This window comes from Schistocerca gregaria, chromosome 1 (genome assembly GCF_023897955.1).
Source record: "Schistocerca gregaria isolate iqSchGreg1 chromosome 1, iqSchGreg1.2, whole genome shotgun sequence".
Classification (NCBI taxonomy): Eukaryota; Metazoa; Arthropoda; class Insecta; order Orthoptera; family Acrididae; genus Schistocerca; species Schistocerca gregaria.
The window spans coordinates 784,205,368-784,222,699 of record NC_064920.1 but is presented as its reverse complement, the minus strand read 5'-3'; the positions used below and the strand labels follow the sequence as shown (position 1 = coordinate 784,222,699).

The 17,332-nt window shown below is 39.8% G+C and overlaps 1 protein-coding gene across 1 annotated transcript in view; it reads left to right on the top strand.

Moving 5' to 3' along the window:
• Positions 1 to 17,332, top strand: part of LOC126269187 (ralA-binding protein 1) — a 119,256-nt gene that overhangs the window by 14,108 nt on the left and 87,816 nt on the right. Inside the window, exon 3 of the mRNA XM_049973973.1 lies at positions 13,441 to 13,579. Within this exon, the coding sequence (XP_049829930.1) occupies positions 13,441 to 13,579 (139 nt within the window). The remainder of the gene's footprint in view (positions 1 to 13,440; positions 13,580 to 17,332) is intronic.

Here is a 17,332-nt window from a genome sequence, read left to right as displayed (position 1 = left end):
TCCAATTTTCTGTACACTTTCCAGAACTCTCGGAACCGAGGTGATAAAAAACTTTTTTTGATGTGTGTATTTCTGTGTGCTCCAACTCAGTCTGTTGGAAAAACTGACTCAGCATCCCTGCATGAGATTGAGAGGCTGAAAAATGGTGAGACATTGGTATTAGGCACTAGCTCTTCAGTGTATTTCTCACACAGCAAAATAATACACTTGATTCTAAGTAAATAACAAGAAGTTCCCTTCATTCACTGAGACTTTCATATACGGAGATGTGATCCTCTAAACTACCCAGAAACCCCATTTGAGAAATGATGCAGATGCATATTAGTCTGGAACTCCATCGATGCTGTTCCTTGGTTATTTTAGGAGGTCCCCCTCTGCTCATAGTGGTCAGTGATTATAGCTAAGCTATTTGTTGTCTGCTACAGCTGGTTATCAATTGCGGAATACCTGTTACTGAATGTGCACTGTGGAGACTCTGAAACAAAAGTTTGAAAAGTGTTAGTTTTCTATATTCACAAGTCACAAACCCAGAGCCAATAGCCAGTCTATCTAGATTATTAATTTGACATTAATAATCTACACCCTCACAACTTTCTCCTGCTCAGCCACCCACTGGTAAGTAAATAGGAATTCCTGATCCCCTGCTTAGCTCCTAGATCCTTCATCCACTCCCTTTCTAATTATTTTAGCATCACAGTTGTGGATCAAGCAGATATTCACAGACTGAGAATCAATCATCCTTCCTCCCTTCCTCCTCTTGACAGCTGCCTTTTCAGCCACATTTTACTTGCACCCAAAGCTCCACAGACCGAGCTCTTTTGATCTTCCAGTTAAATATTGGTTACAATGTGCACAGAGAAAGAATAACTATATTTGTGTCTCTCAATTTCTCTTCAACATCCCTTCCTATATATGAGATAATAATCACTTCCTGTACCATCTCTCGGAGAGCACCATTGCCATAATCTCCTTACTTGCATCTCCATAGATGTTGTACAACAGCATTCACCATTACCATTGTCATGTTACCATGGATCACTACTTCTCTCAGAAAATCGTGGCACTAACCCCACCACCTCATTCCTAATACGTAGCATGCCTAGATGGTCCCTTTGTAAAGAACACAGCCAATTCTTTTGCCGACTTTAGTGCTCTGACCATAATGACATCAACACTGATGGGATGTTAAACCATAACTTCTTCCTGTAACATGCTTGTCTAACTATGTTCTAACTCATAATTACAGCTTTTTTGGAGGCCAAATTGACACAAGGAAATCAGCAGAACTGTCAGAGGTATAATTACATAAATCTGTTTACATACCACTTAAAGGAATTCTGCCTAACTGATCAGTACATTAGGCTCCTTGACTGTTTCATATTCACTGGTGACATATTCATAATGTGGACTCACAGTAACAATGTCTGCTCTCTTCTGCAGAAACTCAACTACTTCTTCTGAATCTGCTTCAACCTCTGGCCATATCAAACATGTTAACCACAAACACTATTGTCATTTTCATATTTGACACCTCCAAGTGTCCAAAATTCTATCTGGCCCCTAAGGAGACTGTATCTGCAGTGGGAAGTAGGAGTTAAACAAATATTATTTTACAAACAGAAAAATTTCTGCCCATACTAGTTTATAAACAGATCTTCATCACCATTTCTTCCTGAAAGCCCGGCAAATGCTGCACCTGTGTTAACCAGCCACTGATTATTTCACCTCTTATCACCCATTGCCCCCTGAAAAATGTAACCAGTTTCTTTTCCGGAGGTTTGTCAAATACTTTAGTTGGATCTCATTCTCCAGGATAAAAATTTTGTCGTTATGCTGCTTATTTTAACATATTTGCATGAACAGCTTTCTAGTCATCATTTAATAGTATCATGGAATTACAGCTCAAATACGAGTATATTTTTTCCCTATCCACTCCACTCTAATCATTGTTGTCACATCTGATTTCAATACCTCTATCTCTCTTTTCAGATCTTGTGATTATTCTGCCAAATTTGAACATTTAGAATGCTTGCTCCAGACTTGTGTTCTTGTGAATGTCTCTCAGCAAACATTTTCTCCTATATAAATATGTAGTAGTCTAGATCACCTCCACAATGTACTCTTCCTTTCTTACGAAGCAAGTATTAAACAAAGTAGCAATGCATACAACCAAAGCAAGAATCATTGTCTTTGTTTGATTTTCTATCAGCAGTATTGACTGAGGACACCAGAAGTTTTTGATGCTTAGCTTTGGATTACTTTTCCACACTAAAATTCCCTTTGGAGATTGAAGGACATAGTGCAACAACTGTTGACAAGTTGTTGTTAGACTCAAAAACCTGCAGTGAGCTAGCCGTAAAAATCAAGTCAGTGGTTTACCTGACCATAACATCATAGAAGAAAGGCTGCTTATCTTAAGACAGTGGACAAGTCAGTTTGTAAGTATAGAAGTGAACATGATCTCTATGCACACTTATTTAAAATTACAAATACCTCACTTCATACATCAAGTATTTATACAATGAACTTCATAAATGTGAATATTCTTCAATGGAGTAAAAGCAGTGATGCTGTAAATATGATGTTCCTTTGTGGATAGCTCTTGGGATAAAGTACCATTGTTGGACAGAGAGAGCTCTAATTCAGAGTTCAAGTTGTAGTCAGGACAGAAACTTCATTATCAACAGTATTGTAAAATCCTCTGGTCAGTTATTAAAAAAAGCAAAACTCATGTACTATGCTCAATAAAGAAAACACTCCAAGAGTAAGGCAAAAACAGGCTAGAATGTAACTAAATAAGAAGAAATGGAAAGAAATAAAAATAGTGACACAAATGTCATTGCGCCTCCAGAAAATAGCTGTGGCAGAAAAGATGACAGTCTCAAACAGTTGATCACAAAATTCAACGATTATTGCCTCACAGTGGCAGCAAACACTGTACCCACTAATAGACAACCAAATACAGATGCATTAGGTTTACTTGTGCAGACACTGCATACGTCATGAATAGACAGTTTCAAAAATACAATACCTAAGAAGACTACAAATTCAACATCTCACTAAAAAGTAGTAATTTTGCTGGTTGATATTTCTAGCAGAATATTAAAATCTTGTGCAGACTTGATAGGACAACCCTTAAACTGTTAGTGACTCAGGATGTATTTCCTGAAGGACTTAAAAATTCTGTAGAAACACTCATTTATAAAACAAGAGGTAAGCAAATCACCTTTAATTGTGGATATACTTCACTTCTTCCAACTATTTTGAAGGTGAATGGAAAAATGGCCTGTGGTTGAATACTGACTCATTTAACTAAACAGAACTTAATAATGGCCTCTCCTTTTGGCTTTTGTGAAGGATTATTCACAGAGAAGCAACACAGGACTGCAACAGAACTAAGCAAGAAAAATTACCATGTTGGAATATTTTGTAATCTTGACAAACCCTTGATTTGACTTCTGAAATTTTCCCGGCGTATTTGTTCTTCTAATAATGGCTACACTTCACGCCAAATAAGAAAGGCCATGCGCAACTGTCATAACAAGAAGCAGCGCACTGAGGACGCTGATGACGACTTTAAATTTACTGCGTTTCTTCCATACGCCGGGAATGTGTCGTCGAAAATAGGCCGATTACTTAAGAAGAATAAAATCAAGGTTATCTTCCGTCCACCAGCAAAGAACCGGGCCCTGGTTGGATCCATTAAAGACGATTTACAACTGAAGAAAGCAGGCGTCTACAAAATTCCCTGTGAATGTGGCTCTGCATATATTGGCCAGACGACAAGAACTGTCCATGAACGATGTACAGAACATGAAAGATACACCCGTCTGCGGCAACCGTCACAATCGGCAGTAGCAGAGCACTGTATTTCATTGGGACATTCAATGGAACAAAAATTTTAGCTCCGGTTTCCGTATTTTGGGATTCTGTAATCAAGGAATCAGTGGAAACACATCTTTCCGATTATCTTATAAATCATGACAACGGCTTTCAACTGGTTAAAATTTGAATCCTGTTATTAAAATTATACAATCACAGCGGAATAGACAGCGTCATTCGATACTCAATGACTAGATGATCTTTTACTTTCACCACCGAGGGCAGCACGTACAACTCGGCTATGCCGTGCATGTCAACATGTGACGCATGCGCTGTAGGATGCCAGCACATTTCGCATGCGCGAAGATCGGCATAAATACCCCGACTGCACCTGGGCTCTTCAGTAGTTGTGTACTTACCTGATGATGGCCGGACATCTCTGGGCCGAAATATTGTGGCAGAATGTCGACGGGATCCGGCTGCATACCCGGAAATTATTAGAAAAACCCTTGATTGTTTTTATCACGAAAGTCTATATAGCAAACTAAAATGTTATGTCATTCATGCCATTCCTCTTGCATAACAGAAAGCAGAGCACATCTGTTGTGTGCATCTGAAGTAGGTACCCAACGTAAAGGTAACAGGAAGTGAACCCCCCTGCTACAAATATCGTTAGCTAAATGGAAGTGGCGTACTTGCACACTAGTTAAAAACTCGTCACAGGGCATTATTTCTTAAAAATAATCACTAGGCAACATATGAGAAACAATCACAATCTTTTTTTTTGAAATAAGAGACATCCAAATATTCTCATCTTTAGCTTCCAGAGAAGACATGATATAGATGTAAACTTTTGTACCTAAGGTAACGTAACACCGTGGGTGATTACTAACTAATCTAATTGAAGTTCAGTGTGGACTGCCACTTTGAAAGTGTAAGTTCAGTCTCTCAATAGAAATCAATTTGACTATCACTTTGAAAATTACACAGCATAAACTGTCCAGCAACTAGAACTGGTCAGCACTGTAGGTAACTAGGAGACAACTGTAGAACTGAAGAACTCCTGGAACTGGCTGAGTGTCAGCATGCAGTGACTTAAATAATGTGCTTGGCCTGCAAATGTATTCCTATGAACTGTTTGGCAGCTACGTAAAATAGTTCTGAGTTTCAGCATTCTCTCTGGTGGCAGACATAATTATTCACAGATGAATGGGAAATTTGTAGTGGGAATGCAAAGTATTTCCTAAATGTGTGCCATCTATGAGGGGCCTGAACTAATTCCTTGTATGTGCACCATCTATGACACTATTTGTGTCACCATACTGAGACTGCTTGTGTGTGGCACCCTCTGAGACTAGCAATGTGTACTGCATCAATTGGATGCTGAACAGGCATAGAACTGGTTCAAAGCTAACAATTTAAATCTTAATCTCTCAAAGATTCATATCATGTGATCTCAAACAAGCAATAGTGGCTCGTTAGAACAGGAAGTAGATATTAATGATCATGCACTAAATGAAACACACTGAGTAAAACAATGAAAAATCCAGGATGGAATAACGACAATACTGTCACATAGTGTTTGTCATTCATCTAATTACACCTTCTTCTAACTCCCACTTAACAAAGGTTTTTTCAGCACATGCACATACAAGAGCGCGGAACGAATTGTAATATATATATATATATATATATATATATATATATATATATATATATATATATATATATATATATATATATATATACGGCTACAGAACACATACAGTATATATACGGCTGCAGAACATTACAGCACAATGATTCTTGACATTTGTGGATACTTCTAGAATCTACTCGAACAGAATATAGAAATTAATATTGTACAGACCAGGTGTGTTTTGAAGTCATGACCCACTATGCAACAGTATAGTATCATAACCACTACATCACAGTGCTACTCAGCTTCTTCTGCGACATTGCTCCCTTCTTAAGAGAACAGCATCTCGGTGTTACATCCTCCTAGTTCGGGAGCAAGTCACCGGTCCTGCATACTCTAACTCCTGATGACTGATTCTCTCCCTGGCGGTGATCTTATTAGAACTTCTTTTGCCACTATGCCCTTCGTCGCCATTCCACCTGTTGCCTGTTGCTGGAGCTTTGCATTTACCCGGGGTTGCAGGATCCTTTAGGGCTTCATTCGAAGGATGTAGACCATATCTCTGATCTTTCATTGTCTTGTGTCGTGGTCGAAATCTTCAACTTCATAAGTAACATCAGACAACTGTCTTACTACCTATAAGGTCCAACATAGTGTCAGAAGCTTCTCAGAGAGACCGACCTTCCAAACAGCACTAAAGATCCAGACGAGGTCACTAGGCTGGTAGACACCAGGGCAGCGGCTCGCGTCATACATTCAGCAATTGTTCTCTTGAACCTGCAATGTGCAGAGTCGAGCTAACTGACGAGCTTCCTCAGCTCTGGTTAACACCTGGCCGATGTAGTCGTCGTCCACGTCATCAGGATGTAACGGAAACATAGTGTCCATTGTTGTAGTCGCCTCATGTCCATGCACCAGGAAGAATGGTGTAAATCCTGTGGTGTCTTATTTGGTGGTGTTGTAGGCAAGCCTCACAAAAGGTAGCATCTCATCCCAGTTGCTCTGCTCACCATTGACGAACATTGATAGCATGTCGGCCAAGGTCTTATTAAGGCGCTCAGTAAGCCCGTTAGTTTGCAGATGGTTGGCACTCATCATGTGATGAGTAATGTTGCACCGACGGTTTATCTCTGTCACAAGATTCAATTGAAAAACTTTCCCTCGATCCATAATTAACGACCTTGGCACACCATGTTTTAATACAATGTCTTCCACGATGAATTTGGCTACCTTGGATGCTTCGGCTGTTTTCATGGCTTTTGTAATGGCATAGCGTGTCAGATAATCAGTGCAAACAATAATCCACCTATTGCTACTAGCAGATGCTGGAAATCATACGAGAAGGTCAATCCCAACACGCTGGAAAGGTATTTCGGCTGGTGGAATTGGTATGAGTCGGCCAGGTGGTTTCTGAGGAACTGCCTTTCTCTTCTGCCACTCTTGACAGTGCAACACATAGTGACAGACACTCTTAAATAAACCTGACCATAAAATCTCTTGTGGATTCTGTCGTATGTCTTAATAAATCCTAAATGTCCAGCCTCAGATATGTCATGGAACTTCTGTAGAACATATGAGCGCATGTGTTTAGGAATCACTGGTAGCCTCCTCTTTCCAAACAGATCAAAGTTTTTCTTGCAAAGTAATCCATTAACTACCTTAAATTGCCCTTTCACACCCTCTGACCGATTTAAGGCAAGCATAATTTGAGATATCTTAGCATCCTCCTGCTCAGCAGAGAGATCCTGGAGTGCTGTGAGACAGTCACTATCTTCATCAAAGTCTTGATGGTCTGGCTCAGGGTTTCTTGAGAGACATCAGCATCTTGGTGGCTTCTTCCAGTTTTGTACAATGTGGTAATGTCATACTCTTGAAGACGTAGTGCCCATCTGGTGAGTCGTCCTGTTGGATCCTTAAGAACCGCCAACCAACAAAGTGAATGATGGTCTGTAACAACTGTGAATGGCCTTCCATAGAGATACTGTCGAAATTTGCAGATGGTCCAGATCACAGCAAGACATTCTCTTTTTGTAATTGAGTAGTTTCTCTCTGCTTTTGTAAGTGTCCTAGAAGCATAGGCTATAACCTTCTCTTTTCCATTCGAAATTTGCACCAGAACAGCACCGATCCCATAACCGCTGGCATCTGTGTAGTTCTGTAGGTGCTCTCTCATCATACGGACCAAGTACAGGGTCAGTCATTAGAGCTTTTCGCAGCATATCGAAAGAATCTTGTTGAGCACCATCCCAAAAAAATGTAGCATCAGATTTTAACAACTCTTGGAGTGGCCTTGCTTTCATACAAAAGTCTTCGATAAAACTACGGTAGTAAGAACATAATCTGAGGAAGTTTCTCACATCTCTAAAACTTTTAGGAAAAGGAAATTCCATTATAGATCTCCCCTTTTCTGGGTCTGGCTGCACACCTTCGTTTGACACAAGGTGTCCAAGTATTTTGATTTCTTTTGATCCAAAAAGACACTTTCCTTGATTAAGTTTCAGTCCACCTTGTTGGAGACAGTTAAGAATGGCCCTCAGTCTTTTTTATATGTTCTTCAGATGTCTCTGAGAACACTATAAAGTCATCTAAACAACAAAGACACAGCATCCACTTCAGGCACCTTAGAAGATTATCCATTATCCATTCAAAAGTTGCTGGTGCATTACACAAACCAAACGACATTACCTTAAACTCATACAGGCCCTCAAGGGTTATGAATGCAGTTTTCTCAAGATCAGCCTTATCTACTTTGATTTGTCAGTATCCTGAGTACATGTCCAAGGTTGAGAAAAACGTATCCCCCTTCAGACAATCTAGTGTATCATCAATTCATGGAAGAGTGTAAATGTCCTTTTTAGTTATTTTATTGAGCTTCCTGTAATCAACACGAAAGTGCCAACTGCCATCCTTCTTCCTGATGAGGACCACTGGTGATGACCATGGGTTCTGCGAAGGCTGAATGATGTCGTTCTTCATCATTTTCTCTACTTTGTTGCAAATTATTCGACGTTCTGTTCTGACACACAGCATGCTCTCTGGCTTATTGGTTGATGGTCTCCAGTGCTAATCCGGTGCTTCACCATCAGTTTGTCTAATTTACTCTTCACCTGTGGATTGAGGCATTCAGAGAACTCTTGAAGAATGGCAAGTACCTTCTTCTGTTGTTCCTTAGTGAAATCTGGAGATGGTTGATCTACAAGATCTTGTCTCATAGGGGCAGTGCTAATTTCGCCCACATATTCGGCATGAGAGGTTTCTATGATGCTCAGCTGTTCTTCAATTAATGGCTCAGCATTTACTATGCACACTTGTCTTGGAAGGATCTGCGGTTCTCCACAATTCACCGAATCTGTTCTTAAATGAGACGACAGAGGCTCAGATGAGCAAGTCAGTCTCCAGTGGTATGCTTCTCTTATATTCCACTACAAGATCCATGGGTTGATGCATGGCACGACAAGTGACAGTTACCTTTGTAGTGCTGATTGCCAGGAATGATCACTTCATCCAGCACACACAGTCCCCACACACTCGGATGGGCATCTTCCTGTCCACAGTATCTCATCTTGTCTAGCATAATCTTTGAGTGACCACAATCTATAATTGCCTGAGAAGCTTTCAGAAAGTTCCATTCGAGAATGACGTCATAACTACACTCTTCTAAGATAATGAATTCTAAGAGCTGTGTATGGCCACTTATACCCACATGAATGGTACATCTTCATGCAGGTTATGCATATTTCCCACTAGCCACCTTCAGCAGAGATGTTTTATTATCGACGAATACGGTTTTCTGCAACTGACGACGTTACTTCTCCAAAATGACTGAATATGATGCTCCAGAGTCCACAAGAGCTTAGGCTGGTCGGCCATCCATGAGGATATCGACATAGTTTCCTATCATTTTTGTACTGATCGATGGCGGAGGATTTTTCTCTTCGGCGGCCTCACCTCCAAGGATGGTCGCACCCTTTAGTTTTCCAAGTCGCAGTGGCTAGGTAATCAGCTGGAGCTTCTAAACGGCAAAGCAGACCTAGATCGGCATGTTGGGGAGTGTCCTCTCCAGCAGCTAGCTTGCGGCGATGGTGACCTACGTCGTCTTGCACCCACATCTTCATGTTCATCTACATCTACATCTACATCCATACTCTGCAAGCTACCTGACTGTGTGTGGTGGAGGGTACCTTGACTACCTCTATCGGTTCTCCCTTCTATTCCAGTCTCGTATTGCTCGTGGAAAGAAGGATTGTCGGTATGCCTCTGTGTGGGCTCTAATCTCTCTGATTTTATCCTCATGGTCTCTTCGCAAGATATATGTAGGAGGGAGCAATATATGGCTTGACTCCTCGGTGAAGGTATGTTCTCTAAACTTCAGCAAAAGCCCATAGCGAGCTACTGAGCATCTCTCTTGCAGAGTCTTCCACTGGAGTTTATCTATCATCTCCGTAACACTTTCACAATACTAAATGATCCTGTAACGAAGTGCACTGTTCTCCATTGGATCTTCTCTCTCTCTTCTATCAACCCTATCTGGTACGGATCCCACACTGCTGAGCAGTATCCAAGCAGTGGGTGAACAAGCGTACTGTAACCTACTTCCTTTGTTTTCGGTTTGCATTTCCTTAGGATCCTTCCAATGAATCTCAGTCTGGCATCTGCCTTACCGATGATCAACTTCATATGATCATTCCATTTTAAATCCCTTCTAATGCGTACTCCCAGATAATTTATGGAATTAACTGCTTCCAGTTGCTGACCTGCTATATTGTAGCTAAATGATAAGGGATCTTTCTTTCTATGTATTCACAGCACATTACACTTGTCTACATTGAGATTCAATTGCCATTCCCAGTACAATTTTCCATTGTTACAACCTCTCGATATACCACAGCATCATCCGCAAAAAGCCTCAGTAAACTTCCAATGTCATCCACAAGGTCATTTATGTATATTGTGAAAAGCAATGGCCCTACAACACTCCCCTGTGGCACACCTGAAATCACCCTTACTTCGGAAGACTTCTCTAAATTGAGATTGACATGCTGCATTCTGTTATCTAGGAACTCTTCAATCCAATCACACAATTGGTCTGATAGTCCATATGGTCTTACTTTGTTCTCGTCATGCTGGAGTTGGCGTTGGCTAAGATCAGTCTGCTGTATTCTGGTGCGGACGTCATCAAATATCCACCATCTTTCTTGACAATAGCGCACCAAATGTCCCAGTTGTCCACAGTGGAAACATACTGGTTGGTTATCCTGGGTCCTCCAGATTCCAGTCTTCCTTGGTGCCCAAACAGGTCCCTCATGCGACATTGTAGGAATGTAACTCCCCTTGGGTCTTGACTTTTTCACTGTTTTAAAGGGAAATGAAGGGTCAGAGGTCGGGTTCAATGTCTGTTCCACTTCCTCCCTTATGACCTCTTGAAGTGTCTCGGTTGTTTTGCTCGCCGTGCAATCCAAATGCCTTCTGAACTTCCTCTCTCACTATCTTATGAAGAGCACTTGTGAAATCAGTTGCTTCCTCCATCACAGACGTCGGTACAACATTTGGAAGCCGTTCAAACTTCTTTCATGTAATTGTTTTTTGATGCATTGTCCCGATATACTGGCACCATTTTATGAAGTTGTCTGCTGTTGAAACCTCCTACAGGAGTAGGGCTTGATACATATCCTCAGCAACACCCTTCATGAGATGTGCAACCTTACCTTCCTCCTTCTTTCTAGGATCCACTATTTTACACGGCTCCAAGATGTCTTGAATGTGGGATGCTACAATGTCTCCTGGACACTGTGCCTTGCACTTAAATTTATCTTCAGCCTTGCACTTCTTCTGTTGTGTGTCACCAAAATACTTGCACAGTTGTGCCTGGAATACTTCCCAGCTTTTGAACTTCTCCTCATTGTTCTCATACCATTGCTTGGTACTGCCCTCCAAGTAGAAAAAATTATTAGCCAAACACGCGGTGTCACCCCATTTGTTAAATTTGGCTATATGCTCATATACCTTCAGCCACTTGTTTGGATCTTGGCCATCGTCACCAGAGAACCCGGAAGGATGTCTCATGTGGTAGCATACAGTTGCTGTCATTAGTACGTCCTCTTCTTCTTCTGTCTCCGATAGATTGCAATCTGTTGAATATGGCTCAAACTCAGGTTTCTCGCCACGTAAACGGCAGCTCTGTCGTGGCCTTATGGGAGCCACTGTGTCATCAATAATGTGTGCTATCACAAGTTCCAATACCCGGCACCTCCACCAGAATAATTTCTTGTAGAAGAAGATGTAATTAGATGAGTGACGAACACTAACTTCACTTAACGAAGGTTTATTCAGCACTTACACATACAAGAGCGCAGAGCAAACTGCCTCCGGCCAGAATATATATAGAACTTTACAGTACAATGATTCTTGACATTTGTGGATACTTCTATAATGTATTCGAACCAAATATAGAAATTAAAATTGTACAGTCCAGATGAGTTTTGAACTCGTGACCCTCCATGCAACATTTTAGCTTCATAACCACTACACCATGGTGCAGCTCAGCTTCTTCTGTGACAATATTATAAAAAAGATAGATTGCTACTCACCATGTAGCGGAGATGTTCAGTCAAAGACAGGCATAACAAAAATACTATTAAACATATAAGCTTTCCACCTGAAGGCCTTCTTTTGAAATGGACAACACACAACACACACACACACACACACACACACACACACACACACACACACACACACACACACACACTCTGCTTGAATGTGTGTGTGTGTTTTGCCTATTTTGGGAATAGGCCTTCTGGCTGAAAGCTTATGTGTTGAGTAGTCTTTTTATTGCACCTGTCTGCAACTCAACATCTCTGCCATACGATGAGTAGCAGTCTCTCCTTTTCATAATGTTGTCCTTGTGATCTAGTTAGATAATAAGCTAAAAATCGAGTCAACACAGAGATAAATGAATCAAGAAGCTCAGTTCAGTGTGTTTTGCCCTAAGAAGCTTATATCATTGTGTTGACCTGAAGACAGAGGTATTGGCTTATTTTGCATAGTTTTTCTCCGTCTTGTTTCATGGAATTATCTTCAGGGGCAGTGCTCCTAAAGTAAATAAATTGTTTATTCAGTGAACAGTAACAAAATTGTCTAAGGATCTTGGAAATCTTAAATACACATGCTCCCCAACATATTTATTCTTTAATAGTTTTGTTGCTGCCAGTAAAAATGAGTTTGAGTTGAACTGTGATTTACATAATCACAAAATGAGATGCAAAATTAATTTTCAGTATTCAACACTCTTCTATCTAATATATAAAGCAATCAATTGGGAATTCCTACTGATTCATATTAAAGTTAAAGCATATCTCATTTGCTACTCTTTCTACAAATCATCTGAATATTTAGATTCAAGGACTGAAAATTTCTGTCAGCTACATGACAATTAGAAGTGTTCATTCTAAAGCTGCTTGACAAGTAGTCGTGTACTGTATGTAGGACTCAGGATAAGTGTTACAAGCAAGAATTTAATGTAACTGAGGGTGCAGTAGCTTGTTTCAAAATGGCAATTTTCAATCTAATTTACTTAATTAAATTTAGCTGACGTAATCATGAATAGCATGAAGTAGTGTAGTGACAGTTTATTGTTGATATGGTATATGGCTTGCCTTTTGTTAATGTATGCCTTGACTCAATCCACAGCCTTGAAATTTGTCTTGCCTGATTAGATCTATGGAATACAATAAATGTATGCATGTACATATGTGTCTTTAATGCAACATTTCTCACTATACCCATCACTGTTGACCATTTCTGATTCTCCTGCCTTTCGGGATCGTTTATTACCCAAGGGTATCAAGTGCTCTGAATCTGTACTGATTTATCCATCTTTGTGTTGGGACAACTTATGAAATGGTTCTTGATTCTTATTAAGAGGAATTTAATTTGGTAGATACGGGTTGAAAAATATTGTACGTTTTTTTACATTTCAGTCAGCGATGAAGCACATGAGCGCCCTTCAAAAAAAGACTTACTGATTGGTAAAAGGAAAGATAAGAAAGACTCAAAAAAAGACAGAGGATATGCAGCACTGGAAGGAGAAAGTTCACCTGAAGAGGATCCTGAGATAAAGTAATTCATTTTGCATTTGGAATTTTTGTTTGTTAAATATTTGATTGTTTTGTGTGATGAACCTTGTAAATTTACAGAAGTATTCTAAAAACTTAAAATCTATCTTCTGGAGACATGTTCGATATATTACTTTTAACCAAAGAATTTTATTTAGACAGACAATTCTGCTGCTGTAGCTCTCAGATGTTAAATCAGATGGTGTTCCTAGAATTCTGCAGAACAATAGTTATTAATAGTGGCACCCGTATAACTATACACTCTGATGAAGGCATTAAAAATAGGTCATGTGGTCACTTTGCGAATCAATTTTGACCAATATAGGATTCCCTTCCTGTCATATCTGGGAATGCTTAAACAATTTCACATTTGAGAGACTGACCCAGGAGTGAAGAGGATGAAGACAAAATAATTAATTCTTGGCATTGTTCTTTGCTCAGACATTCATTGTGATTATTTTCAATTCATTAAGAGACTTCTTTAGTTGAATACTGTTGAACGGTAACTAAAATATTTGACTTTTTGCATCACTATTGGAGAATTGCAAATAAGCACTCCAGTCAGCAATTTTCCAAATAAGCTACTATCTCTTAGACATTTTACAGTATTGATTTTCTCACTTCATGGTGCACCACACACAGTTTCAGTGAAACATTCTTATGGTTAGTTTCCCATCAATTAAAATTTATTGTTGTAGTGTAATCTGTATCATCAACTCTCATTGCAAAATAGGACTGCGAGAAAAACACTAGCCACAGGATCAGATTCTGATTTATTATGTAGAAGTATGTTCATTCAGTCAGACATGCCTATTTCAATCTCTGGAGAGATAGGTCTATAGTATTATACATGCATCAATAATTGTTGTGCCAAAATAAAGTAGAATTAATTTTAACAATAAAGTTAAATCCAGTCAAATACTTGTGCAAAATCTTCTGTGTCAAAACTGATTTTGATTGATAAGTTATTTACAATGGCTCTATAGAAATTAATAAGAATCATGGATAATTATTGGTCTAAGGCTTGTCAGAATATGCAGACCAAGTGAACTGACACAGAGGTGAATTTTTTTTCATATCTGGTGCCAGAGCCAAGAATTTATTGAAAGACAGTTCCATTTCCCACTCTAGCTTTATTATGGTAACAATCATTTATTTCACATTGCATGTGAAAAGAACACCCACTTATAATGGTGGTAACTTTTATTTAGCAAATCAATAGGAACCCAACTTGACAAGAATAAACTTATCATACAGTGAACAAACAACACTTTCAAAGAACAAATGTCAATCTTCATGGATTGATATCTTATCCCCATAGCCTTCCCTACTACTCACCACCCTCACCTGCCCTCCCCCTCCTCTTGTCCCCATACCCAACCCCACTGATGATAGTGTGGGGCACCTGGGATGTAGTGAACCTTGCTTGTCATCTGGATCTTTTGTGGTCAGTTGATTCTGGCACTTGTGCAGTTGTAGGAGTGGCTGAGCACTTGGCCATTGTTTGGCAGCTGGGGATTGAACCTGTGGTGGAGGTCTGCGTGGGTGTGTCAGGGCATTGCATAACTGTGGTCGTCAGCATGCTGTTCAAAGGAGTCAATGGTATGACACACGCCAGCACTCTTTCAACAGATATTTTGCTGCATTTGCCATTTTGCAAACTCCAAAATGTCATACCCACATTCCAACACTTGTTAAGGCCCAGTGTATGTGGTCTGAACTACATCGCTGCATAGCATGACATGGGAGCAGTCCGCTAATGCCCTGGGTGTTTGCTGAGGCATGAAGCAGGTGGCCGACATCCTCCTGAATCTGCTGTACCAGCAGTGATAGTTCCGGCTGGTATGGCACTGGTGCAGGTGTCAGGTAGTCTGCTGCTATCATTAATAGGCCTCCATATACCATTTTAGCAACCAATGTCTGAATTGTAAGGCCTCCATAGTCCTAAAAGAGCCAGAGGAAGTGCATCCATCCACTTCTCTTCATGACACATGATAACAGCCTTTAAAATCTATGCCACCCTTCAACCATTCATTTCTGGCAGGATGATAACTTGTAATTTGCTGGTGTTGGAGAGCATACAGTTTAGACAATTTGTTGAACAGATTGGACACAAATTCCCAGCTCTGGTATGTTATAATATGAAGAGGACAGATGAAGCATGCTAACCAGTTTGTTATGAATGTTTTAACAGTTGTCTCAGCAGTCATTTCTGTCACTGGTATAGTTTCTGCCCATCTCGTGCATTTGTCAACTGCCATGAGGAGGTACTTTTAACCCTCTAAAGAGGTCAGAGGGCCAACAATGTCGATGTATATGTGACTGAACCTCACTGGAGACGCAGGGAAGTGTCCAATATCTGCATGAACATGGCATCCCACCTTGAAGCACTGGCATTGATTACGCACATGAGCCTACATCTGAACATATTTTTTCACTGAGAGCCATTTGAAACAGTTAGTTAACCCTTTTGTGGTTATGAGGGCTGAGTGTCTTCCCTGCCTGGCTGGCTTCAAGAGTGAACATGTTGTGTGCCTTTCAGGAATTGGGGGGGGGGGGGGGGGCTGATCATGATCAGCCAATGACCACTGCCGGCTATGGCAAGGAACACTACTGTCAGCTAATTTTAAGTTCCAGCACATATAGAACCAATATTCGATAATACACTTTATAGTGTCAGTATTAAACTGGAAGGTCTTAGTGGTATCAGTTTCTGATAACCACGAAAGAGAACATCAAAACTAGCTCATGCTTTATTAGTCATTTATCATGAACTGAGAAAAAATTATCCTGGAAAAATGATAAAAGCAGTATTCTGCTTACTGAAAAATTCTGTAACTTGAGATCCACATTACCAGTATTTTTGCCTTTAACTCTATGTAATTTCATTAACATCGGTCAAATACGTTTCGAGATATATAGTTTTATAAGTGAGCAGATCATAGGAAAGATGCCCAAAACTTAGAAAAACAATTCTTAATCTAATTGTAAATAAATAATGATAGGTGAACTTCAGAAGCAAATTGTCTTGTATAGCCTGATGCCGAATTAAACAAGGAAAATTTTGATATAACTTAATTTGCAATAAGACTATTTGTTCATTTGTAATTAAAGCCTAAGCTTGATTCTCTAATAAAAATTCAAAAATAAGATTCTACCTGCTTCCTGCTCACTGTTTTCTCTTTCCATTTGTCATGTTCTGATTTAGTTTTATGGTTTCCCATCCTTATTTTTGATGCTGGTTGTCGACTGCCATTGACTTTAAATTAAAAACCTGTTTTTTGTTTTCTTCCCCCATTTTGCTTATTTTTACTTTCCCTTTTCTTGATACATACGTTACTGGAAGCACCTAATATTTCCGTAATGTCATATTTTTCAAAACTTGGAGTCATGAAAAGGGCAACATCACACTTTTTGCACCTTATGTGTGTCATTTTCCACTGTGAATTGGCAGCAAATACTACACAGCCTTTCAGAGGAATCTCCTCTTTCTCCAAGAAATGCTGGATAATGTATATTTTTCAGTCAAAATGGAGTTTCTTGCTTTGCTGTCTGTGGGATCCCAGTTTACATGTTTGTCCATAAAATTTATCCAGCAGTTGGCAGGTTAGTTCCAACTGCAATTTTGCCAGTGGTGTCTTCTGTTTCTTTTTAATTTCAAAAATTGTTTTTGGATTTAGCACACACAAGCCAGTGAACTGGAAGGAGGCCTTCTTGTACCACTTCATTGTCCTTCGAATGCACTGTGCAGAACTTA